The 25,054-nt window shown below is 49.3% G+C and overlaps 1 protein-coding gene across 1 annotated transcript in view; it reads right to left on the bottom strand.

Annotated features, from left to right (window-relative positions):
- EMILIN2 (elastin microfibril interfacer 2) overlaps positions 1-24,143 on the bottom strand; it is a 50,701-nt gene extending 26,558 nt beyond the window's left edge. The window contains exons 1-3 of the mRNA XM_007456556.1: positions 24,010-24,143; positions 23,354-23,476; positions 183-358 (exon numbers count right to left, since the gene is read on the bottom strand). Of these exons, the coding sequence (XP_007456618.1) occupies positions 183-358; positions 23,354-23,476; positions 24,010-24,143 (433 nt within the window). The remainder of the gene's footprint in view (positions 1-182; positions 359-23,353; positions 23,477-24,009) is intronic.
- Positions 24,144-25,054: the final 911 nt, after the last annotated feature.

The following is a 25,054-nucleotide window of genomic DNA, read 5'->3' as shown; positions in this document are numbered from 1 at the left end:
TTTTAAAAGTCTGTCTTCCGATCGCTACTGCTTCTGCAAATACATTTGTGTGCCATGTGTCTACTACAGGCATATATGCATGTTTTGGGAAGAACCTGGAAAGCTCCACACTGTAACTCATAAACCCTGTAGTCTGAAGGAGCAGTGGCGGCCTGCAAAGCAGAGCACAAGTCAGAAGTTACCTGTGGCTTTCTTCACGCTGTTTCTCGGCCGAGCGGGTGTGGGGCGGGGAGTCTTCCTGGGGTCTCTGGGACCTTCTTGGCAGTCTCCTCCCCTGAAGCCAGGGCAGCACCTCCATTCCAACTGTGTCACCGTCTTGTACCTGGTGACATATCTGGGTCTGACATTCACACGATAACTGCCGAAGAAAAAAGGTGGCACCTCTCTTTACTGGCTGCTGTTGCGAACACCCCCGGCCCCCCTGGCTGAACCCGAATGAAGACACTCCAGGTCACTTCTCTCTCCAGGCTGACCCAGCGGGGATCACTGGTCTCCTCTAGTCCAGCCCTGCCCCCCTCCTTCCTCCAGCTCCTGCATCCACCTGTCCCCAGGTCCCCTCCCACTAAAGGCTGGAGAGACAGACAACTCAGAAAAACTCGGCTCATGAATCTCATTGGATGTGGACATTGTTCACAAACTGGGCTTTTATTTCACCGACAAACTTATACAATTCGCTGCTTTGTGGAGGTTTTTCCAAGGTAAGTCAGGGCCATTTGGTTTGTGTTTTAAAGAAACACCCCGGGTGCCCTCGCCTCCCATGGCCCCCTGTGTATTCATCTCGGCACCCTCCTTCCCAACACCAGCAAAGGGAGCAGCGAGCCTCTGGAGACGCATCTCACGCTATTTGTGTTCAGATCTTTTTAAAAAGATGCCCCGGTCCACAGGGCTAATGACAGAAATAAGGAAGCAGAATTGGAACCATTCAAAAATCCTGTTTACGGTGCACTTGTATATCACATAGAAACCCTGGCAACAAGCTGGAAAGTCCTTTAGACCCAGGGCTGGACCTCAGCCCAGAACAGACAGCGACAATCCAGAGCTCCTGCGTGCTCAGAGGGACCAACCAGGAGCTCACCCCCCAGCGGCCCTCCCTGCTCACAGTACAGAGGCAAGCCGGCTCCTGGGTCACCCCAGCTTCTCTTTCTGACTGGGAACGACAGCTCTCTTGAACCTCGTCACTTTCTCTTCATTTCCAACACCCCAGCACGAGCAGCTAGCCCCCTTTTGGGACCGATTCCCAGAAAGAAATGGGCTTTGCATCACGTCCTCAGGGCTGCTGTGTGCTGCTCAGGGGGGCATCCGGGGGCCTGGTGCCCAGCCTAGTGACTCCATCAGTCTCCGGCCTTGTGGCAAGTAGAGTTCAAAGCTACATTCCTGAGAAAATTACAAATGGCTAAATGTAATGGACTTCTGGCATCCTCCCTGAGGGTCCAAACCATGACACCCAAAACCTCACGTGCCAGGACAGGCAAGGCAACCCTTCGGAATTCCAGGAGGGCCCGCCGTCAGCACTGCCCCAGCAGGAGTGTCCCAACACTTCACTGACCCGTCTCACCTGGTCTTGTAGGGCAATGGGTCTCAACCTCGGCCGGGTGTTAGAATTACCAGGGACCTGTGAAAAATGACCTGTGCCTGGGTCCCACCCTCAGAGGCTCTGATTTAATCGGTCTGCAGTGCGGCCTGGGTGTGAGGATTTTGAGACGCTTGGGTGGGAGGCTTTTTAAGGAAAACTGATGAGAAAGCCCAATAAGTAAAACATAAAAGAAGGGCTGCTCAAGGGGTCAGGGGCAAAGCAGGTGCAAGACACCTCCCTTCCCGGTTCTTCATTCTCTCATTCCCACCACGTTCCCCATCAAGGCCCCACTATATACATCATTCCTTTTTCACAAATAAGAAAACAGAGGCTCGTAGAGGTTAAGTGACTTCTCCCAGTTCCAACGGTCAGGAAGGGCCAGGACTGGACTTTAAAGCCGTGTGCTCGCCTAGACCCCGCAGGGCCCTCCCAGCGCACAGAAGCAGCCAGTCTCGCGGGCACCTGCCTTCAATTTGAAGCAACCGCACCCACCCAGACATATTCCAAAAGGGCCCACAAGCTGGGTAAGAAGGCAGCCTGAGCATTTAATTCGGTCCAGGTCCACACTAGCCCTCAGCCCCCTAGCACCCCGCCTACCAAAAGCATCCTCTGTGTGGTCCCAGAAACTACAGGAAAAGAAAGAAAAATTCCACTTCATTGTTTGCAGGCTCAAGCACAGCATAATGCTGGAAAAATGTGTAATCTCCGAAAAACTTGGTTCCTCTGAGCATTTAGGATTGAATGTGAAAATGTGTCTGCTCTGGGGTTTTCTCCGTGTGCCGGGAGATGACGGCCCTCATTAAACCCTTCTGGCCGTGGCTGAGCCGGGCCGAGGGGCCCAAACCCCGCAGCTTCGATGCCGAGGGACGAGGAACGATCCCCCACCCGCCCCGGGGGACTTAGCCCCTCACCGCCCAGCCGAGCGCAAGGAAGTTCTTGCTTTTCCAACACACTTCATTCTTTTCGCTGAAGGCAGTGATGATTTCGGAGCCAGCGCATAACTTAGGAAAGCTCCCTGGAGCACCCTCCTTCCTCCCCGCCCCACCCCCACCCCCACCCCCACCCCCACCCCTACTGCTCTAGGCTTCCGGTTTCAGTGGACTTCAGTTTGACCGCATCTCCAAGCAAGTTTCCAGTCCTGTGTGTGAAAGCAGTGACAGCTGGAAGCCACTGGGGGCCACCTGAGCTCACGGCCACATCTCTGTGCACGAGAACACGATCCCTGAGGCACCGGCAGGTCCCCAGGACTCATTTCAGGGGGGTGTGATGGGGGGAGGCGGGGGTGTCCAGCCCCACAGCCCTACTGGGATATCCCGGCAGAAACCGGGCTGCTGCTTCCACTGGGGCAGCCAGGGGGCCCCCCAGAGGATGGTAGGACTCCCAGGCCTGCCCCCATGCCCTGGATCCACGGGACAGTATCCTGACCAGGGGGCCTTAAAAATATGCCTAGGCCTTTACCCTCAAAATTCTAATTTCATTGGTCGGGGGCAGGGGGACCCAGGTGTCTGTACCTTTCAAAAACTCCCCACGTAATCACCAAGCGCAGCCAGAGTTGAGAAGCGCCCCAGACCCAGGCACCCAGGGGGCCAACAACCAGGCAGCAGCCCAAGCGTCACCCCAGGGCACCTGGAAAGTGGGTGTTTGGAAGATGCTCCGTGGACATTTACTAAATCAGCAAACTGCACCCAGCTGGGGGTGGCCAAGGAAGGGCCCACAGCCAACGGGACAGAGTCACTGCCCAGCGGGGCTGGAGCCCGGGGGTTGACTGGGCTCCAGCCTTGGTCCCCATCCCAGCCTCGGGTCAGGTCTGTAACAGCATCGTTTTCAGGGGGAGCCCCGATCAGCTGCCTCAGGCATCCTTGGGGGTGGGCAGTGAGCTGCCCCACAGCCCTGCCCACTCTCCCCAGCTCTCCCCTCCCCTCCCCTCCTCTCAAGCCCTTCTGGGGGGTGAGACAAGGGCTCACCATTTTTACAAGTTCAGTCACCATGTCAAGGCACCAGATGGGCCCAGGAGAGGCTAATGAGAAGGACGTCGGAAGAAAAGGACTGCAAGAGTTGAATCAGAGCTCAGGGACCACATGACGAAGTGTCCCTGTTGAAACAGAATGGGGGGCTTCCCTGGTGGCGCAGTGGTTGAGAGTCCGTCTGACGATGCAGGGGACGCAGGTTCGTGCCCCGGTCCGGGAAGATCCCACGTGCCGCGGAGCGGCTGGGCCCGTGAGCCGTGGCCGCTGAGCCTGCGCGTCCGGAGCCTGTGCTCCGCAATGGGAGAGGCCACAACAGTGAGAGGCCCACCTAACGCAAAAACACAAAACAAAACAAAAAAAACAGAATGGGACAAAATGTGCATCCATTTGATGTCACCCCCACCAAGACTCCTTCCCACTGGTGGGAGGTGAGACCTCGCCTCACCTGCTTCCATTCACACTTGTATTTGCTCATCCAGAGTTCATCCTCCCTGCCAACCGCCGGGCCCTTGAGGGCAAGAACGCCTGTTGGCTCTGTTCTCTACAAGACCCCCACTTTTCAACACAGTGTCTGTCCTATTGTGCTTAATAAATAACTGAGTATTAATAGTTAATCAGTAACTGATTGATCAAACAATTAATTAATGACACTAGGCCTACTTTTGACAAGGTTTGGGGGAGTCCAGTTTCCATAATAACAACCCCAGAGTGACCCTCAGGTCTAACCCAGCTGAACCCAGGAGGTTCAGTCCTCCCAGAACCCAGTCGAGCTCCAGGGTCCACAGTCATGTGAACAGGACAAGAATCAAACACCAGAAGGCGAGCCAGCGCTGGGCTTTCCAAGACAGCCATTAACCGGGGGGCGGGGGTGGGGGTGTGTGGGGGCGGGTGTTTAAATGTAAACTGATTAAAATTAAATAAAACTGAACATCTACTTCCTCAGTCACACTATCCGCATTTCATGAGCTTTATAGCCACAGTGACTATGGTATTAAATAAACAAAGTGAATATCTCCAACATCACAGAAAGTTCTGTCGGGGACAGGACTAGGCGAGAGCGTCGCAAGATTGTCAAGGGAACAGCAACGGGCTCACGTCTATCTGTTCATCTGATTTCTCCTCCCATCTCCCCAGCACTGCAAGTAGAACATTGCTCTGAAATAACCACACATCACTGGCACAGGACCATCTAGACAGTGGTTCCACAAGGTAAGGGTCTTTCCCTGCATTTAGTGTTTACCTGTATTTTATTTTAACACTCGGCACAAACTGCAAACCCAGAGGCCCCCTGGGGGCACTCATTTGACTGGGATTTCTCCCAAGAATGGACTTTATAGTAAACTCCTCTCCCTCCTCCAGTCACTGGCTTGCCCCCCAAAACCTGGAGTCAACTCTTGTTGCTTCATTCCATGTGTGTAGCTCCGCCCAGTATCAATCAGAATGGGACAGAGGATGGAAAAGAGGCGCTTCCCCTCCCTGGTAGGGCCTGGGGACATAACCACCTCCCCAGGGACAAGGAAAATCCACACGAAAAGGTGAGAAATCATCTCCCAGAGTTTCCAAATGCGCACCCAGGGCAGACTTGGGTGTCTGGCATTCAGCTACCGCTCCAAGTTTTCCATAGGGCGGTTCACTCCAGCCACAGCAATTCCAGTTTTTAAAAACTGTGGTACAGTAATGTAAGTATGTAAATACACATTACATAAAAGTACCATCTTAACCATTTTTAACAGTACAGTTCAGTAGCACTAAGTACATTCACAGTGTTGTGCAAACATCACCACCACCCATCTCCATAACTTTTTCATCACCCCAAACTGAAACTCGGCACCCATATTAAACACTAACTCCCCATTCCCCACCCCAACCCCTGGGAACCAGCATTCTACTTCCTGTCTCTATGAATCTGACTACTCTAGGGACCTCATATAGGTAGAATCATACAGTATTTGTCCTTTTGTGACTGGCTTATGTCACTTAGCATAATGTCCTTGTAGGCGAGGAAAAGACTTTGCCTGTACCCTCTTAGGTTTTTTCCTGGAGCCTGTGAATTAAACTGGCAAAAGACAGATTAACAGGAGAAAAAGACATACAAATGTTATTGATGTGAATATTTTTATGTGCATGGGGGCTTCAGGAAAGAAGTGAAAACTCAAAGTAGCAGTTAGACTCAGAGGCTCAAGTACCATTTTAACAAAGGATGATAAAATGTGGAGAAGGAATCAGACAAAGGAAAGGGAGTTTGGGCTTCTAGGGGCAATAAGTTGTGGGAATGTGGGTAGGACACTAATGGGTGATAACGGCTATTTTAGTAAGGTTTGTTTACACAGACTCCTCTCTGTGCTGGCTCTCTGTCTCTGGTGATTAGGGTCACTCCCCTCATCCCAGTATAGGAAAGGTAGGAAACTCACACCCCGCTTTTGCGAATAAATGGGAAGGGCAGAAAGGTCTTGTCTCTGAGGTTTCTCAATGGCCTTCAGCTCAAAATAATCAATATGGAAAAGTGGCATGTTTTGAGGTGGTCTGTCCTGATCCCCTTCATCTCAGGCTCATGCATATTATAGCATGTATCAAGATTTCCTTTTTAAGGGGACTCCCCTGGTGGCTCAGTTCTTAAGAATCTGCCTGCCAATGCAGGGGACACGGGTTTGAGCCCTGGTCCAGGAAGATCCCACATGCCGTGGAGCAACTAGGCCCGTGTGCCACAACTACTGAGCCTGCGCTCTAGAGCCCATGAGCCACAACTACTGAAGCCTGTGCGCCTCGAGCCTGTGCTCCACAAGAGAAGGCACTGCAATGAGAAGCCCGCGCACCACAACGAAGAGTAGCCCCCACTCGCAACAACTAGAGAAAGCCCGCGTGCAGCAACGAAGACCCAACACAGCCAAATAAATGAATAAATTTATTTTAACAAATTTCCTTTTTTACACAGAAATTCACTTTTACAAAGTTTGGTCTCAGTGTTCTAATTTAGAAATTGCTAAGACAGTGGACTGATTTTCTAGGAACTGCTTGTGACAAATGGATTTGCTTTCTCTTTTGTTGTCATTCTACCAATCAATGAATAAATAAGTGAACTCCTTATTAAAGTAACACTTTGCCAAAAGTAAATACAGCAGTGGCTATAAAGTTTGAAACAGAAGGGATTTCAGAACTACATGAAGGAAAAGTTGTTCTGCACTAGCAGAAGAGACACTTCCATCTGAATCCACTGTGTCTACTGACGATCAAAAAATTGGCCATTTGAGGGGCTTCCCTGGTGGCATAGTGGTTAAGAATCCACCTGCCAATGCAGGGAACACAGGTTCAAGTCCTGGTCCGGGAAGATCACGTGTACCATGGAGCAACTAAGCCCATGAGCCACAACTACTGAGCCACAACTACTGAGCGTGCTCTAGAGCCCGTGAGCCACAACTACTAAGCCCATGTGACACAACTACTGAGCCCGCGTGCCACAACTACTGAGCCCGTGCACTGCAACTACTGAAGCCCGTGCACCTAGAGCCTGTGCTCCACAACAAGAGAAGCCACTGCAATGAGAAGCCCGTGCACTGCAACAAAGAGTAGCCCCTGCTCGCTGCAACTAGAGAAAGCCCGCGCGCAGCAACAAAGACCCAATGCAGCCAAAAATAAATAAATAAGTTTGCAAAAAAGAAATTGGCCATTTGAAACCATGTGCAAGACAATCTGAGGAGGTGACTCTGGTCCCCAAGGCTAACTGTCCACATTCTGAAAAAGTCTCCCCCCCACGAGAGAGTGAAGAAACCAGATAGCCTTCTTCCAGGTTAAAGCACATCACACACATAAATCACAGTTCTCATCTTATCTTTTTCTGCTACATTGCACATTTTTAATTAGATCCCTGCCTGGAGAAATTAATAATGTGGAAGGAAAGAAATGCTCAATATTTTGCTTGACTCCTTAGGACAAACCACTTAAGTTTTAAAAGTCAGAAGGCTTCGGCAAATATATTTCTGAAATACAAAATGCATCTAATGAATCCCGAAGTCATATTGATGCACCCTAATTAAAATCAGACTACAATACAGCTTTGTACATTTCTTTTTTTTTTTTCTTTTGGCTGCGCTGGGTCTTCGTTGCTGCGTGTGGGCTTTCTCTAGTTGCGGTGAGTGGGGGCTACTCTTCATTGTGGAGCACAGGCTCTAGGTGCGCGGGCTTTAGTAGTTGCAGCATGTGGGCTCAATAGTTGTGGCACACAGGCTCAGTAGTTGTGGCGCATGGGCTTAATTGCCCCGCGGCATGTGGGATCTTCCTGGACCAGGGATCGAACCCATGCCTGCCAATGCAGCGGATTCTTAACCACTGGACCACCAGGGAAGTCCCTGCTTTGTACATTTCTTAAATCACAGACCCTAGACCAAGGCAATGTGCTCAAAATGAAAGTGTATGTATAGCAGATTGTCTGTTTCCCAGTACAAAGGAGATTCCTGCTAAGGAGATACCTGCTGGAGAAACCACAATTGTAAGCTGTTTCTTTTTCCATTTCTTCTTGAATTAATTTCCTTCCGTACTGAGAGTGGCAAGTTAGATTCAAACCCTAAAATCCTCTTTACTTCTCAGCCATTTTCTCTGATCATACAGCATAATGAGTAGAGTAAGTTTTCCCCACGACGGTTCACCCTCCTTAACCCTGAGGACAGAAAAAATTCTACAGTCCTGAAAGAAAGGTGACTGAAGGAAAGCCCAGCGGCTCAACTGAGAGGCTGTCCCAACTCGGCTGCAACAGACAGTGAAGTGTCATTTTCAGATTTACCATAAGAGCGGCCTGTACCTTCCTTCGGAGCAAACTTGCATTGCTAAAAATGACATCATCTCCAAGCGCGGGGCGCGCCCAGCAGCATGAAATACAGTTTACGCGTGTGTGCCATGGAGTCCGCATTCTTAGTTTTCACTTCCTCACTTGGGGAAATACAGGACAGAGCTCAAGTCTGCAGTGGGGGAAGGGCGAGCGAGCGCGGAGGCCTCCGGGGCCCGAGCACCACCCCGGCTTTCTGGCGGCTGAATAATCCAACACTAACGAAGGCCCACATTCCCCTAACAATTCTTTGGGGGAAGGGCCATCACCGCTGCAGGCTGCTTTCCCCAACTCCATTGTACAGGATTCCATTTCTCGAACTCACATCTCATCTCCTCATTCCCGGAGTCAGGATGAGCACCCTCCGCGCCAATCGCGCCCGGATGCGCTCATTCCCCATGTTCCCACGGTGTGGCCCGGAAAACAGCTGCGGCCTCAGCCTTTGGCGTGATGCTCACCCCAGGGGTGACTTTCTGTGGTTCAGGAATCCAAATCTTTCTTCTCAGAGCCACTGAATAACTCTTTTGATCATTTCCTCTTTTTTTAAGACGAAAAATGATTTCCTCAAATTCTCCTACATAAGTCACAATAATTTCGAAAGCCCTTTTCCTGTGTGTCCCCTGCCTGGGTTTGCAACATTCCTCCCCCCTCAGGCTCCAGTCACTCTGTGCTTTCTCTTCTCTCTCAACTTCCATATCCGCCAGCCACGCTTCAGCTTGCAGCTGCCCACCCGGCATTCTCAGTACAAGCAGCGGTTCCACATCTGCAGGTTCAACCCACAGCAGATTGAAAATATTCATGCAAAAAAAAAAAAAATCCTGGAAAGTTCCAAAAAGCAAAACGAATTTGTCATGCACACAGCCACTATGTATTTATATAGCATTTACATTGTATTGGGTATTATAAGTGATCCAGAGGTGATTTAAAGTATACAGAAGGATGTGCATAAGTTATATGCAAATATTATGCCATTTTATATAAGGGACTTGAGCATCTGTGGATTTTGGTATCCGTGGGAGGTCCTGGAACCAATCCCCTATGGAGCCCAAGGGACGACTGTACTGCTTTTCCAAACAGAAGGGGAACTGGCTATGATACCCCATCTGTAATCAATTTTGGACCTTTGGATGGTGACCACGGATGGTGGCAAGCTCTTAAACAGGCCTCACCTGGAACTTGGTGGCAGTCACTTAGAAGCTTAGAAAATCCTAAGACAGTAGGAGTTTCTCTGCAGGTATAAATACAACATTTTCTTCCTTTGGGCCAATTCATTCTCATTAAAAAAAAAAGAAATCTGGGAATTGAAAACACAGGAACACTTATATTTCTTTTCTAATTTATATCACACTGGGAGAAAAAAGGACCAAAATGTTATAACCTAGTTTCATATTTCTCACATTGTCCAGGCGAACCCCGTATTACTTTATGTCTTTTAAATCCACACTTAACAAAGTAGAGACATTTACATTCGCCTGCCCTCTGCTTAGAGGGAGCATGGTTTTTCTTTGGAAGATGCTACCACAACCCAGCCCACCTCCAGGCCTGAAGGTGTAGACAAGGAGAGGGGGAGGGGCAAGATAAAAAGAAGAATTTTGCTTCTTTGCTTTTAAATAGAAAGGGGTGATGGAGGCTGTGGAGGAGAAAGAAGGGAGGAGGAACTTTTCTCCAAGGAGACTTGCGGTGGCCAACGGATTTTTAAGGTTGGTAACACCTGCCATGTCCGTTAAGCCATTTGTGTTGCTACAGCATTCACTGAGCCCTCATGCTCATACTGGCTTGTGGAACTGGATTTTTCTTAAGAACTTGAGGGTGTGGTGTTCCATACCTCGGCCAGACCCGTGTGGTTCCGAGAAAACCCCCTTGGAACCCAGGTACTCAGGGACTGCAGGACAATAGAGTGTGGGAAATGTCCCAACCTAGAGGGAAGCTTCCAGGCATCACGGTTCTTGTAAATTGAGGGGAGTGAGACAAATATACAGACTTGGAGGTCAAGAGGAGCCGTGGCTTGCTTTCCATCTCTTTAAAATCTTTTTCCCAGCTTGTGGGATCTTCCCGGACCGGGGCACGAACCCGTGTCCCCTGCATTGGCAGGCGGACCCTCAACCACTGCGCCACCAGGGAAGCCCTAAAGTCATTTTTTTTAAGAAAAAATACATAGATTGCATTATCTTGTTTTGTTTATTTAAATAAAACCACTAAGATCTGTGGTTTGCATAGTAGCTCTCATCCTCCTCATAAGCTGGGGCCTAAACTGTCCCATTACCCAAAATCTTCACTACATTTTACTTCAATGAGTCTTTGCAAATAAAATATACAAGCAAACATGGTATTTTCAAAGAAGTCTCAAAAATAATCTTTAAAATAATTCCCTATATTTTCAGTATTTAACTTCCTCAAAATGCACTTTTTTTTTTAAACATCTTTATTGGAGTATAATTGCTTTACAATGGTGTGTTAGTTTCTGCTGTATAACAAAGTGAATCAGCTATACGTATACATATATCCCCATATCTCCTCCCTCTTGCATCTCCCTCCCACCCTCCCTATCCCATCCCTCTAGGTGGTCACAAAGCACTGAGCTGATCTCCCTGTGCTATGCGGCTGCTTCCCACTAGCTATCTGTTTTACGTTTGGTAGTGTATATATGTCCATGCCACTCTCTCACTTCATCCCAGCTTACCCTTCCCCCTCCCCATGTCCTCAAGTCCATTCTCTACATCTGCATCTTTATTCCTGTCCTGCCCCTAGGTTCTTCAGAACCATGTTTTTTTTTTAGATTCCATATATATGTGTTAGCATACAGTATTTGTTTTCCGCTTTCTGACTTACTTCACTCTGTATGACAGACTCTAGGTCCATCCACCTCACTACAAATAACTCAATTTCGTTTCTTTTCATGGCTGAGTAATATTCCATTGTATATATGTGCCACATCTTCTTTATCCATTCATCTGTCTATGGACACTTAGGTGGCTTCCATGACCTGGCTATTGTAAATAGTGCTGCAATGAACATTGGGGTGCATGTGTCTTTTTGAATTATGGTTTTCTCAGGGTATATGCCCAGTAGTGGGATTGCTGGGTCATATTGTAGCTCTATTTTTCAAAATGCACTTCTATCTTTGGTCACTGTATCCTCCCAATTACACCAAGCCATTTCTTAGAGCTGTGTAACATGAACCCTCCCAAAATCAAAGCTGTATCACACTTCACCCAGAGAGTCACTGTACGCTTACACCTTTGGTAAGAAAGCTTTCCAGGGTCACAATGAGATGACCAGTTCGGGAATCTAAACGACAATGTACATCATTACTTTGCTTGATTTAACTGGAGTCTATCATATCACAAATCCTCATTTTAGCTGCAAGCCACTGTATTTTCATTCATCATGAACAATCATTTCAAAGACTATACGTATGTCACAATTTCCATTTTAAAAACACAGCCACGGGGCTTCCCTGGTGGTGCAGTGGTTGAGAGTCCGCCTGCCGATGCAGGGGACACGGGTTCGTGCCCCGGTCCGGGAAGATCCCACATGCTGCAGAGCGGATGGGCCTGTGAGCCATGGCCGCTGATCCCGTGCGTCCGGAGCCTGTGCTCCGCAACGGGAGAGGCCACAACAGTGAGAGGCCCGCGTACCACAAAAAAAAAAAAAAAAACACAGCCACAGACAGTTGTTCAAACTTATGGTCTCCGGGCCTGAAACCTGAAAACCAAACTCAGCACATATAAGTCTTAACAATGGGAGGGAAAACAAGCTAAAACCTTTCTCTCCCAAGAATGAACGCTAATGCAAACTATGGGCTCTGGGTGATGATGTGTCAGTGTAGGTTCATCAGCTGTAAGAAATGCACTGCACTGGTGGGGATGTCGATAGTGTGGGAAGCTGTGCATGTGTGGGGACAGGGGTTTATGAGAAATCTCTGTACCTTCCCCTTGGTTTGCTGTGAACCTTAAACTACTCCAAAAACATACAGTCTTAATAAAAAAAATTTACATGCTTTCTCTTTCATCCATTCATTCAGTAAACAACCTTTGGGTGCCCACCAGGACCACACTGTGGCTTTCCTTGGGCCACCAGTATCTACTATGGAAGAAACATACTTAGCTGGAACCCATATACTCCTATTATCCATAACAGTCACTGTTCTAGTGCCAACTCAGCCAAAGACCAGTTACATCAGACAGGACATATATAATTATTTTTACCATAAGGCAAAAATTTGCAATAAGACTAAAACTATGGGCTGCTTCTATAAGAATAGACCCAATTGCCCACATGCAGGATTAGAGTTGATTCCTGATCAACAAAGATGGTGAACAATGAGGTCCTGATCATTCTGTGGATAAAGGCAATACTGCCATAACCTCCAAACAACAGTCCATGAACGAATTCACCTTCTTTCACAAGGTATGGTCCTTTTTATCCACACTGTTGACAACGGACTAACAGATGCTCAGAGACCCTAAATCTCAGCAGTGCTACCGTGCGTGAAGCCCAGTAAAGTGGTCACCTGGCCGTTCCAACTCGGTCACTGCTCATCCCTCCATGGCCAGACCCACATCTTCCGCTACATCTGCCTCAGCATCGCCCACCGGGGACCCCGGCCAGGCTCCCGACAGGGCCCCTCCTGCCATCCCCCAGACCCATCCACCCTCTCCCCTCTCAAACCCATTTTGCACAAATTGCCAGAGTAACATTCGGAAGCTCTGCTGGTGTCCCTGATCTAAAACCTTCCATGACTCCCCTTCGCCTAAACGATAAAGCCCAAACTCCCAACTCTGGATTATGGCTTGAATTCTGTTGCCCCCAGAACGTTGGACTCCGAATCCCAGTACCTGGGAATGTGGCCTTATTTGGAGGTAGGGTCTTATAGGGGTAAGCAAGTTAACATGAGCGCATCTGGGTGGGCCCTAGCCCTCATACATAAGGGGAATTTGGACAGAGACATGCAGGGAGACGGTAACCATCTACAAGCCAAGGGGAGAGGCCGGGAACGGACGCCCCTGCACAGCCCTCAGAGGGACCAGCCCTGTGGACACCGAGACTTACTCCTCCCTTCACCCCCTCCTCCAGGCCCTGGCTAACATCCTCTCTTGGCCTCTGCTGGTATCCTCTCCCATATGCATATATTTTCAACTGGAACCTACCTTCAAAGCCCTGCTAGGATGTCACCACCTACAAACAAGTTCTCAGATTCCTCCTGGCTGGAAATAGTTTCCTCCACCTCTGAACATCCTCAGCTCTTTGTGCTTCTCTCATTGCAATTCTCTTGCCTACCTTTTACTTTGTAATTATTTCTGTTTATGTCTCATTTCACCTACTGGACATGAACTTCTGGAGGGCAAGAGAGAGGTCAGGTTCCTTGCTGTGTCCCCATGGGGCCTAGTCCTGGGCCAGACAGAGGCCGTGCCCAAAAATATTTGTTTAATGAAACCAAGGAACAAAGACTCTTCAAATAATAAGCCTACTTTAACCCTACTGAGCTTTGTGCCAATTCGAAATGGTGTATGCTAATTACGCAGCCTCAATCCAACATTTCCCGGGGCGAAAATGTGCAATGTGTTTTTCTTACTCCATTATGTTTTATCCAGCGTTCTACATCTGTTACGTATTTACCATCTCAATGGGTCTTCGGAAAAATCAGAGCAGTAACCTTACTATCAGTATAAATGAGTTTCCACACTGTATTTCACCAGGAGTCCTCAGCTATAAAACAACTGTATACAAATGGTGGTGGACACATACAAAGGAATCCTACTGAACAATAAAATGTAGTCAGCTATCATTCCATAGTACAACATGGATGTACCTTAACATAACCATGCTGAATGAAAAAACCTAACGTGATACCACAGAGTGTATGACTCGACATAAATCTCTAGAAAACGCAAACTCATCTGCGGTGATGGAAAACAGATCATCAGTTACCTGAGGAGGGAATGTGTGCGGGCAGCTGGAGGAAAGGATTACAAAGGGGTGTGAGGACATTCTTGGGGGTGATGGAGATGCTCCATATCCTGGTGTGATGTTGGTTTCACAGGTATGGACACATGTTAAATTATACAACTTTAAATATGTACAGTTTATGTAAATTATACCTCCATAAAGCTGCTTTATATATATATGTACATTTTGTATATAATATACATATTTTATATATAAACATATATTTTATATATAACATACACCTTATATATATTTTTTAATGCATTCAGGTACTTTAAAATCTCATCAGGGACTTCCCTGGTGGCACAGTGGTTAAGAATCCTCCTGCCAATGCAGGAGACACAGGTTCGAGCCCTGGTCCGGGAAGATCCCACATGCTGCAGAGCAAGCAAGCCCATGCGCAACAGCTACTGAGCCTGCACTCTACAGCCCGCGAGCCACAACTACTAGCCCATGTGCCACAACTACTGAAGCCCGCGTGCCTAGAGCTTGTGCTCCCAATGAGAAGCCACCGCAATGCGAAGCCCGCACAGCGCAACGAAGAGTAGCCCCCGCTCGCTGCAACTAGAGAAAAGCCCGCGCGCAGCAACGAAGACCCAACGCAGCCAAAAGTAAAATAAATTTAAAAAGAAAAAAATCTCATCAGAATTGCAAAAGCTAAGTGCTAGATAGTCTTGACTATCTGATTATATAGCTCAGTGAAGAGAAAACCCAAACCAGCATTATTAAGTCTTTTTCAGAGTTTCAAAATGAGGATTTAACTAAAGTTTTGTTGTTTTTGTTTTTTTTAATGTATCAGATTACTGTTCAGACACACAACCAATTGTTTTATCTACTGGGAACTCAGGCCTAATATTTATTTTTGTACTTTTGAAGGTATGGACCAATGATTAAGGAAAATAAAACAGAATTTTCCTTTTTATAGCCACCTTCAAATTGCCATTTTGTGTAAAATAACACAAAACGTCAGAGACGTAGAAGAACATTTTAGACATATGACAAAGAGTGGCTCCTCACCAGGATGGTTATTTCCCACTGTCGATTCTGCTAAGGAGGGCTTAGAGGGCGCCGTGCAAATTGGTTCAGGAAACAAGCCATGAATGGTATTTCTGCCTTCCCTCCCTCCTGCACCGTCAGTGAGCAGGGAATCTGGGTTACATCTTGCTAGTTGTTTTCTGCAGTGATGCAACAGAACGACTCCCAAATACCTTGAGAGTGGCCAGAAGATGATGCAACATGTTGGGATGAGAACAGTCACATCGTTTATCGTGGCAGAGCCAGGGCCCTGATGCTGCACTGTGGTCCTGGAAAGCTGCTGCCCGAGCAGACAGCAGCTGGGGCATCTCCAAGGTGGGCCACCTGATATATAAACCAGGCCTGAGCACCATCAGGGCCACGGCCGGTCTAGAGATTCTGTAATGTTCAAAATATCCAGAAAGGCTCACGATGCCTCCCTGCGCAGGGCCGTCATCCCCCCAGCATGTGAGAGCTCTTGGGGTTGAAACCAACAAGAGCCAGAGAATCACTTTATTGGTGAAAAGATCTCTAGTGAAGGGCTGGATTGTGAAACTCGTCCCTACCCTGAGCTCTGTTGCAATCATCACCACAGCTTTCGGGCTCCGCTTTCAAGATACATGGAAAAGCTTCAGTTAGCAGAACACAAGTGGCATTTTCACCACCATGGTTTAGAAAAAAAAAAAAAAATCTAGGTACTTCTCTCACGATCCTTTAACAGCATCCAGGCTGGGCAGATGCAGGGAAGCAGCTTTCAGCAAGAGGCAAATCTCTAGTACCTCGTAACGGACCGTTAGCCAATCTCAGAAAAGATAATCTAGTAAAGCCCACACACTCAGCAGACCCTAACAATCACAAAGGTGGAGAAAGATGGGAGAATGCCGGGAAAAGCTGAGAAGTCTCACGGCAAAGTCCCTTTCATCGGAAGATCAGCTTGAGAAGACTTCATCTGAACTACTTGTCTCAAATTTCTTTGCTCAGCAAAATGCTCAGCAAATACACTGTCCTGAAAGGCTGATGCTGCAAAGAATAATTTTTAGGCGTATTCCTTAATCTTCTAATATTTTTTTAGGTGGGGGAAAAAAAAAAAGCAGCAGCTGGGTCCTGACACACGCAGAAAAGTTTGCTTCCACAGCATTTTCAAACCAGGAATTTGGTTAGTTTGAAACCTCCCTACTTTTTTTCAGCACCCATCACCACTTTAAAACGGGAAGGAAAGAAGAAAACTTATTGGTGAGCTTCGTTTTCATCATTTCATTGTTTTTCCTCCAGTGTGAACTGCTGTCATACTGAAGACTACTCTGTTCCTCTCTTGATCCTCGCAGGAGAATCGTTCATCAGGCAAAGCCACGCTCATGTCGTTTTATCAAGTGGGTCATTGTTATTTTTAAGTCCAGGAAACTGTTTCATCAAGCACAGAAGCAGTTAATTCTGAGTAGTGAAACAGTCATGTAACCAACAATAAATCAGAACATTTGGGTGACAGTCTGGAAGTAATCTGAACACTGGCAGTCTATCAGTTTTCGGTTTTAAGAAACAGTATGTAAAACGCTGGGTAACTGTCATACACAGTACCTGCCTCATTATTCACACTCAGTAAACATGAATAACATCTTAATGTTCCCAGCACAAGGAAAAGGAGTTTTTCCAAGAGCAAAGAATTAAAACAGCGTGTTCTTGGCTGGATGCAAGATGGCCTGGGCCTCAGCGAAGGCATCCTTGAACACCCAGCTGACCTCACTCTACGGCCATGGACACCCAAACACCTGCAGAACCAGGAACCAAGGTTCCCACGGCAACCAGAGCACTTATTTAAATCGTCCGTAACCACTTACGTTTCCCCAAAGAAACTCTGTGAGTGGCTCTGCTTCCAAAACAACCTCTGAGTTTAACTTCACATTGAAAAGTCGATTTCAATCATTTCATTTTCTTAATTATTATCTTAGGTCACTGAATGTATTTCTTTCATTCTTAAGCACCTCAGCCGTTCTCTAACTTGGCGGGAAAGTCAAAGCTTTCAAAGAGGAGACCACCCGAGAAGCAACAAATCCAAACAGTGAGAACAAGGAGTGTTCGTTAGACATGGCTGGTGACGGCTCGGTCACCTCCCCCATAATGTAGAGATGAGGAAAACGCACCTCAGAGAGGCTGAGTGACTAGCCTGAAGTCACACAGCTCAGCGGTGGTAGAGGTCAGGCCAGAAGCCGCATTTTCTATCTCCTCTTCCAGAACACATTGGCCACACCAGCCAGCCTCGAGGGACTACCTCAGGGGACACCTGCCCCCGACCTTCCCCCACCATCTCCCCTTTTCTCGCTGTCTCAGAACTTTAATTCAATGACCAAGTGCCAAAGTGGTGGAATCATAGATCGTTGGAGGAAGACCAGTTAATGGGAATAACATGAGGTTTCACAAAAACCAACTCTTTTCCTTAAGGCCATAACTGCTATGTGAATCCTATTCATTCTTCTCCAAGATAAGAAAGCTACAAAGTATAGCCCATAAGCATAAAGTTCTTTTTCCAAGACCTCAATCTCTGCCCTACCTAATCTCCTGGCTGAGCTTGTGATGAGAATAAAATAAAATAATGGGGCTTCCCTGGTGGCGCAGTGGTTGAGAGTCCGCCTGCCGATGCAGGGGACACGGGTTCGTGCCCCGGTCCGGGAAGATCCCACATGCCGTGGAGCGGCTGGGCCCGTGAGCTACGGCTGCTGAGCCTGCGCGTCCAGAGCCTGTGCTCCGCAACGGGAGAGGCCACAACAGTGAGAGGCCCGCGTACCGAAAAAAATAAAATAAAATAAAATAAAATAAAATAATGAACGTGAAAATGTTCTGGAAACACCAAAGGGCTCTACAAACACAGCATCTTATCTACTGGGACCCCAGGAAGAGGAGAGGAAAAGAGGAAGAAAAGCAAAAGAGCAAAGCAACTTGAAAGGAAGGCCCGAGAAGCCCAGGGAGGCAGAAAAGGCTGGTAAGGACAGGGACCCGAAGAGGGGAGGCAGCAGGGCCGTGAGCAGCTCTAGGCGCCTCTGTGCAGGTACTCCTTCCCCAGGGCTTGATTTGGGGTCCCTCGGTACCAAGGAGCAAGCGCTCATCACAGCCAACAAATCGCAAGATGTTGGCTAAAAAACAGAAGGAAGAAACACTCTCTCAAAGCTATACACACAAAAGGCACATTTTGAATCGAAAGGAATTCTATTTCTGGAGACAAAACACATAGAATTGGCTCTAGAAGATGTAAGCCCTCGTTTCCCCCCCCACCCCCAGTCTCAAGTGTTTTTCTCTTTTTAAGCTTTTCCTGGCTGAGATTGCTCCCTAATAGAAAACGTTTCTTCCAAATGAATGACCTAGAATCTAAGGATTAGAGGAGTTTTGGAAACTCGGCACTCAGAACTCACACCTGCTGCAAATTCACAAATTCTCCCTCTGTGTTATCACAGCAGCAAAGGCTCCTCGAGTGGGCCTCACCCAGCCCCCCTGCCTGACTGATGAGATTTTTTTTTTTTTTAAAAGCTATTAGGAAAAATTTCACCAAGATTCTACACACCCAAGAAAGGGGGTGGGGGCCGGGCTGGGTGGATGCTGATAAACCCCAGTGAGTTTGCAGTATCAGAGGGAAGTGAATACAGGGGAATAACCCTGCCTTACATTTGGGGTCCTCCGTGTTCTTACCAGCGAGGCAGCTGCTCTGCACACTGGACGCCCCCAAACGCCTCAACAGTCAGCTGGACCAAGCTGAGTGGGAGGGTCCAGGAAGGAGAAGAAAGACAGTGCTGTTTTCCACCAGCGGTGCACCCAAGCATGGCCAGCCCACGTGGAGGGGGCCTCTAAGGGAGCTCAGGCCCTCACCTCCCCCTCCCATCACACCAGGGCTGCCAGTGCCACAGCATCACACATGGTCGCGCGCACACACACACATACACCCTCGGGCCGCTCCTCAGAGGGTGTGGGTTTAGACAGCAAGGGGTGCAGGGGTGTGGGGTGGGAAGAGCCTAAGGCTTAGAAATAACAGACCTGGATTTGGGTCCAGGCTCTGCTACTTCCTGACTATATGCCCTCCTGTAAAACTGGGATAATGCCCTGGGGCTGCTGTAAAGATGGAAGGGGTCATCACGTTACAAGAATGTGCTCTGGGGAGAGATTCTCACCAAGTCAGCCCTGGACACTGTATCAATCCTCCCAAGAACATCAACCTACCCAATTCCCACCCCACAGAAAGAATTCTAAGTCGCCCACATCCCCATGTCTCCCAAAAGGTGTCCCTAAAACCAGCCCATGACCAAGACTGACCCTCTCCATGCTCAGGTGCCGCTGTGGAGACCCCAGACTCGGATGTGGATCCCCAGGGACCATCCCAAGTGCTACGTGGTGGGTGTGTGTGTGGGGCAGTGTGACAGTGACAGTCTACCAAACGGGCAGAACTGCCAGAGTTTTTTTTTTTTTTTTTACAACGAATCAGAAAAACTCTTCAATGCAATGAAATCTTAAAAGATTTATGCCTTCCTTAACATGGAAGTGTAAAGTGAAACAATGATCTCAGAGGGAGAAAAAATCCTTAGATCCATCTTAAGAATTAGGAGTAAATGGTAAATCACGACCCAACTTTATGCTACTTTAGAGTCTACAGCAGCTGCCCTTCCTCCTCAGCGGATAATTATCACCAGATAATTCCCCTTATCTCCTCTTCAGGTCCGATCAGCCACCCTTAGGAATTAGCTGAGGGAAGACAAAGCGGTGTCTGTTGACACAATCCTGTGCTTTGGGGATCCAGACCGCTCCTCACACCTAGTGCGCAAGAGACACAGACCGACAGAGAGAGCCCTAATTTTAAATTCCTAGTGACAGAAAAGTCTTCATAAGAATTAAGAATTCTCTGCACACAAGAATGGTATCACTACCTCACAAGCATCAGGACATGAGCTTTTTTTTTTGCGGTACGCGGGCCTTTCACCTCTGTGGCCTCTCCCGTTGCGGAGCACAGGCTCCAGACGCACAGGCTCAGCGGCCATGGCTCACGGGCCCAGCTGCCCGCGGCATGTGGGATCTTCCCGGACTGGGGCACGAACCCGTGTCCCCGGCATTGGCAGGCGGACTCTCAACCACTGCGCCACCAGGGAAGCCCAGGACACGAGCTTTGAATGGTTTTTCCGGAAGCATACTTTTACCTCCATCCCCCGGTGACAAGTTTCAAGGTGGTGGCTCATCTGGGGGGCACAGGTGTGGCTTCCCCAATGTTTCAAGCTCCACCACTCCAGCCTCCCTAGTAGTGTCCTTTAAACAACCAGCCTAACAACCCAAACAAAGAAAGCAAATTGGCCAGTGTTTTCATAACATAAGAAACTGCACAGCATGGTGGACAGTGTGAAAAATGATGTGGTCCACTGCATCCTCACAAATGACCCCCGGGAAAGAAAGTAAAGCACATGGGCATGAACACACATGCACATGCTTGCACACAGACCAACAATGCTCACTCATTTTTATATGGGAATTGCCTTCCATGAAAGAAGGTGGAAATGTTCCTAGTAGTTGAGTAGTGTGCTAGCGACAGAAGGCACACACTCAAACACACACATATACACACTCTCTCTCTCTGTGTGTCTGTCTGTCTCTCTCTATTGTTACAGGGACAGAGGCCGGTCCACAAAGGCCAGGTTTGGAGGCAGCTCAGCCACTTACCTGTCAGGCGACCACAGGAAAGTCAGGGAACTTCTTGCCTTGTTTATTCATTGGTAAAATGGGGACATGGTATTCATCTTGAAGGGATGTTGCAAGAATTAAACTAACATATGGAATGAACAGCCTTAACACAGTGCCTGACACACAGAAGGTTCTTTACGGCTTCAGGAAAGTGATTACTCAAAATGTCCACAAATCACACAGAAACCCTCTCTGCTCCCAGTTTCACATGACAACACCCAAATTCACAGTCTGGAATCTAAGTCTCTCCATATATGCAAACGGAGCATCGTCTAAACCTTCTGGAAGCATACCCGTGCTAGGTCCCCACAGCCCATGGCGGCTGAGCGCCCAACGCCTCGCCAGGCTCGGAAGTTCTCCTCTTGTTGCAGGACTTCCCCATCGAACCCCTCGTTTCCCTGACGATTTCCCCTCAGTCTCAGAGCATATTCAGTCTCTCCCTTTGGCTTTTTCACTTTTGTCCTAAAACATGCCGAGTTTTCTAATTCTTCACCTGCTCCACTTCCTTTTTCCACCAAAACCTTTGCAACACATTTGATTCCTGGTAAAGGGGTTTCCTCACGACCCATGCCCTGAATCTCACACAAGTTACAAGGCCTATACCCCCCGCTGACCTGAAATTGCCTCCTTCTGCATAAGCCAATTTTCCTGCTGCCAGAAGCCCTGGCCTTTCTGGACCCCTCAGCCTTCTGGGCTTCTCCCCGGGGTCTCTAAGATGGAGCTCCCTCCTCTGAAGTCTTGGCTTTGCTCTCTCTCCTCTCCTGGCTTCTCTTCCTCCGTTCCCTCCACCGCCCCTAACAATTCAGCTCTGCTCCGACTCTGTGAAGTCCTCACGGGCTCCTACCTGCTTCTCCCAGACACTCGACTGTCACCAGCGGCTAAACTTCACTCCTCACTCAAGCATCTTGCCAGCCTCCATGCCTGCACGTCCCACACCCGGAAAGGATCCCTCAGTAACTCCAGGCTGAGTTTCCCAAGAACCTTCACTTCCACAGGTCTCAGGTTCTAAGGATCAAATAATGAAAACCTGACACCACCTGTGAATTGAGAGGAGTTACTCAGGCTCCTGGACTCATCAGAAACACCTGGGAAATTCCGTGTTACACGCCCCTTCCAACCAGAGACACAGGCAGTGTGACCGCACTGCGCCCTCTGACAGGTTACACAACTCAATGTGACAGACAGCAATTCAATTTCGACCTCATGCTCTGCATACAGCAAGTGGGGAATCTTTTCTAAGTTTATGCTTGTTTAGTTGGGAAGGGGGGTTGTTTGTTTGTTTTTGCTTAACAGGAATTATCCCTTCCCCGTTTCAGTTCTCACCCCAGCCCATGTGCAATGATCCAGGGACCACCACCACCTCAGAGGCCTGAAGGCTCACCTACTGCCTTCTGAAATAAGGTTTCCTGCAGCACAAGTTCCAGTCTGTCCCTCTGCTTTGCCAAAGACAGATCCGCCTACTGGCTATTCTTTGCTGTAAAGACAACTGTGCTCTAAGACAAACAGTGTATTCTTAGGGGAAAACAATTAATTTCAACCATCACATGCGTTCCCCAACAGCCACTGATTCACATCAGCTCATCCTCTGATATCTGGCTTACACAAAAACACAAAGACTTGCCAGATGACAACTGAATGAACGTGATGTATGTAACAAAATCTGTACTCTGTTGCTTCGCTTCCTCTTTTTTTTTTTTTTTTTTTTAAGACAGTGAAACCTTTATAAGGAAGAACATTAGTTCTTTCCTTGGTCTTTAAGGACCATTCTCTCCTGACAACCACTTAGCTGAATCCCCCAAATCTAACTTGAAAAAACAACAATCGCACACTTTCAAGCAAGTTGTTCCTGGGGACTTTAGAAATCTACAACACCTACAACTGAAGAGGTCAGTTTTATGGGGACATTTGGACAAAACTCGCCTGTTCTAGAACACTGGCTAGAGCAAACCTCTCAGCTAATCCTACATGTAAGTTTTCAGCAGTATACATTTTGGAATCTTCTCTGTGCCCCAGAACACACAATATGGATCTAATTAGGTCCAGCTGCTTTACGTTAGTAATAAAATTGAAAGAAAGAGAGAGAGAAGTGGCTTTGTTCGTCCTCTCCTATGCCCGGCGATCTCCAGGCCGGTGCATCCTCAACGCTGACTCCAGGCAAAACACGCTCCTTAAATACCCCCAGCGAGCCTGATACCCTGCTCAGCGCTCAAACTTTTCAGCTGCTGAGTTTTCACCCGCTGGCAGAGATTTACTGAGCGGCTGGAGCCCAGCGCTGACCCCACCCCCGCGGCCCCGGCGCGCCCCGCCCGCCCCTCAGCTCCCGAGACTTACACGAGCGCGGACGGACAGGGCATCTGGTTCCAGGCACAGTTGTACTGAGCCTGAATAAAACTCTCACTTCCTTCCAGCACCGAGCAGCTCACGTTCTTGTTCACGATGTAGGCGCACCAGTTCCTGGGGTGGAGAGAGAGAAGGGCACGGTATAAACCGGGAGAACAATGAGGCTGGGGGAGACGGGACGAGCCGACCCGGCGGCTGACCGCGCGAGGGTCGGGGAGCCAGTCGTCCCCGCGGAGGTGGGAGCACGAGCAGCAGATATTCGGACGGTGCGCGGGTGCGCCTTTGGAGAGAGTGCACCTTTATCCCACAAAAGACAGACGGGAAGAGCCCCCACGGTCCCAGGGGCCCCAGTAATTCCCGGGGGGGAGTTTCCTGATCGCCCTGCTCTGGGGGACACTCCCTGCGCCCCATGGCCCCTGAGGCAGCACTGCTGGAGGCGAGGGCGAGGTTGCCCGGGACGCCCCGCGCCGGCCACGGAGCGCGCGGCCACCGCGGAAGAGGCGTCGCCCCGGCAGCCCGAGGGGGAACCCCGGCTGAGGCTCCTCGCCTCGGCAGGGCAGCTTCGGGGCCGGCGGCCGGTCGGGGAAGGGCAGGCGGGGTCCCACGGCTGTGGGCCGTCCTGGGGCAAGGAGAGGCCGCGCACTTACTTGTTCCTGGCGCTGGGTCGCGCGGGGTGCCTGGGCTGAGGGTCGGCGTGGCACAGCCCTGCGCCGCCCAGGGCCAGCAGCGCCAGCGCCCAGAGCCAGGGCGCGCGGGGTCGGGGCCGTGTCCGCTGCCACATTCTGTGCGCGGCGGGCGCGACCAGCCGGCCGGATCCGGAGCGCGGGTCGGGCGAGCGCCGGGAGGCTGCGGGCTGCCCGGGCGCGGCCGAAGGCAGGAGGCTCGGGCGCTGCGCGGCGCCCCCACCCGCGCTCCGCGGCCGCCCCCTGCGGCTTACTCGCTCCCACTTCTCCTTTTCCGCCCCGTGCGTCCGCGCTTCTCCCCGTCAGTGACGCACAGGTCCCCCCGGGTGCCGCCCTCTTTATTTCACTTCCCTCTCCGGAACGTGACTCTCGCTCCACCACGTCTGTCTCCAGTCCTCTTGCTTCTCGGCAGGGGGTTGGGGGGGCGGTGAAAGGGCTGTAGGGTTTGGGAGAAGGGTCTCTGTTACAGAATTTCCAATTACTCATTCCTTTGGTCTCATCCCAGGAGCGGGGCAACGCCGCCTCCCACCTTCCAGCAGGCGCGCCCGGCCCCTCGGGAAGGGCCGCCGTCAGCGAGTCTGGCGGTCCACACGTCAGGCCTGGGTGCCGGCTTCCCAGGGAGAAGGAGGAACATCTTTATCAGTCCTTTATCGGATTCGGATTTCCTCCTCTGGCAAGACGTGGCCATTCCTCCGCATTTGAACTTGAGAGTTTAGGGGAGATGAACGCGGGTCCCCTTCTCTTTCTTTCCCTTACGAATCCATTGAACAGTTTCTAAGTCAACGTGCGGGGCAGCAGGGGACACTGGAAGCGACAGCCCCACAACTTCCCAGCAGATTCTGAAGCACAGCATCAGGCTCTAGTATACAGATCATCTCTCGCAGCCTCTGCTTCTGATGTCCTATTCTGAACTTTCTTTTTCTATCAATATTAAAGACATTTACTCCACAACAATCGCCTTTGCTTCTAGACAGTTCAGACACTGCTAGACATTTGTCTTTTCACTTGC

Source organism: Lipotes vexillifer, unplaced genomic scaffold (assembly GCF_000442215.2).
Source record: "Lipotes vexillifer unplaced genomic scaffold, Lipotes_vexillifer_v1.1 scaffold429, whole genome shotgun sequence".
Lineage (NCBI taxonomy): Eukaryota > Metazoa > Chordata > Mammalia > Artiodactyla > Lipotidae > Lipotes > Lipotes vexillifer.
Note: the sequence above shows the minus strand (reverse complement) of the source record. Positions and strands in the feature narration are given on the sequence as shown.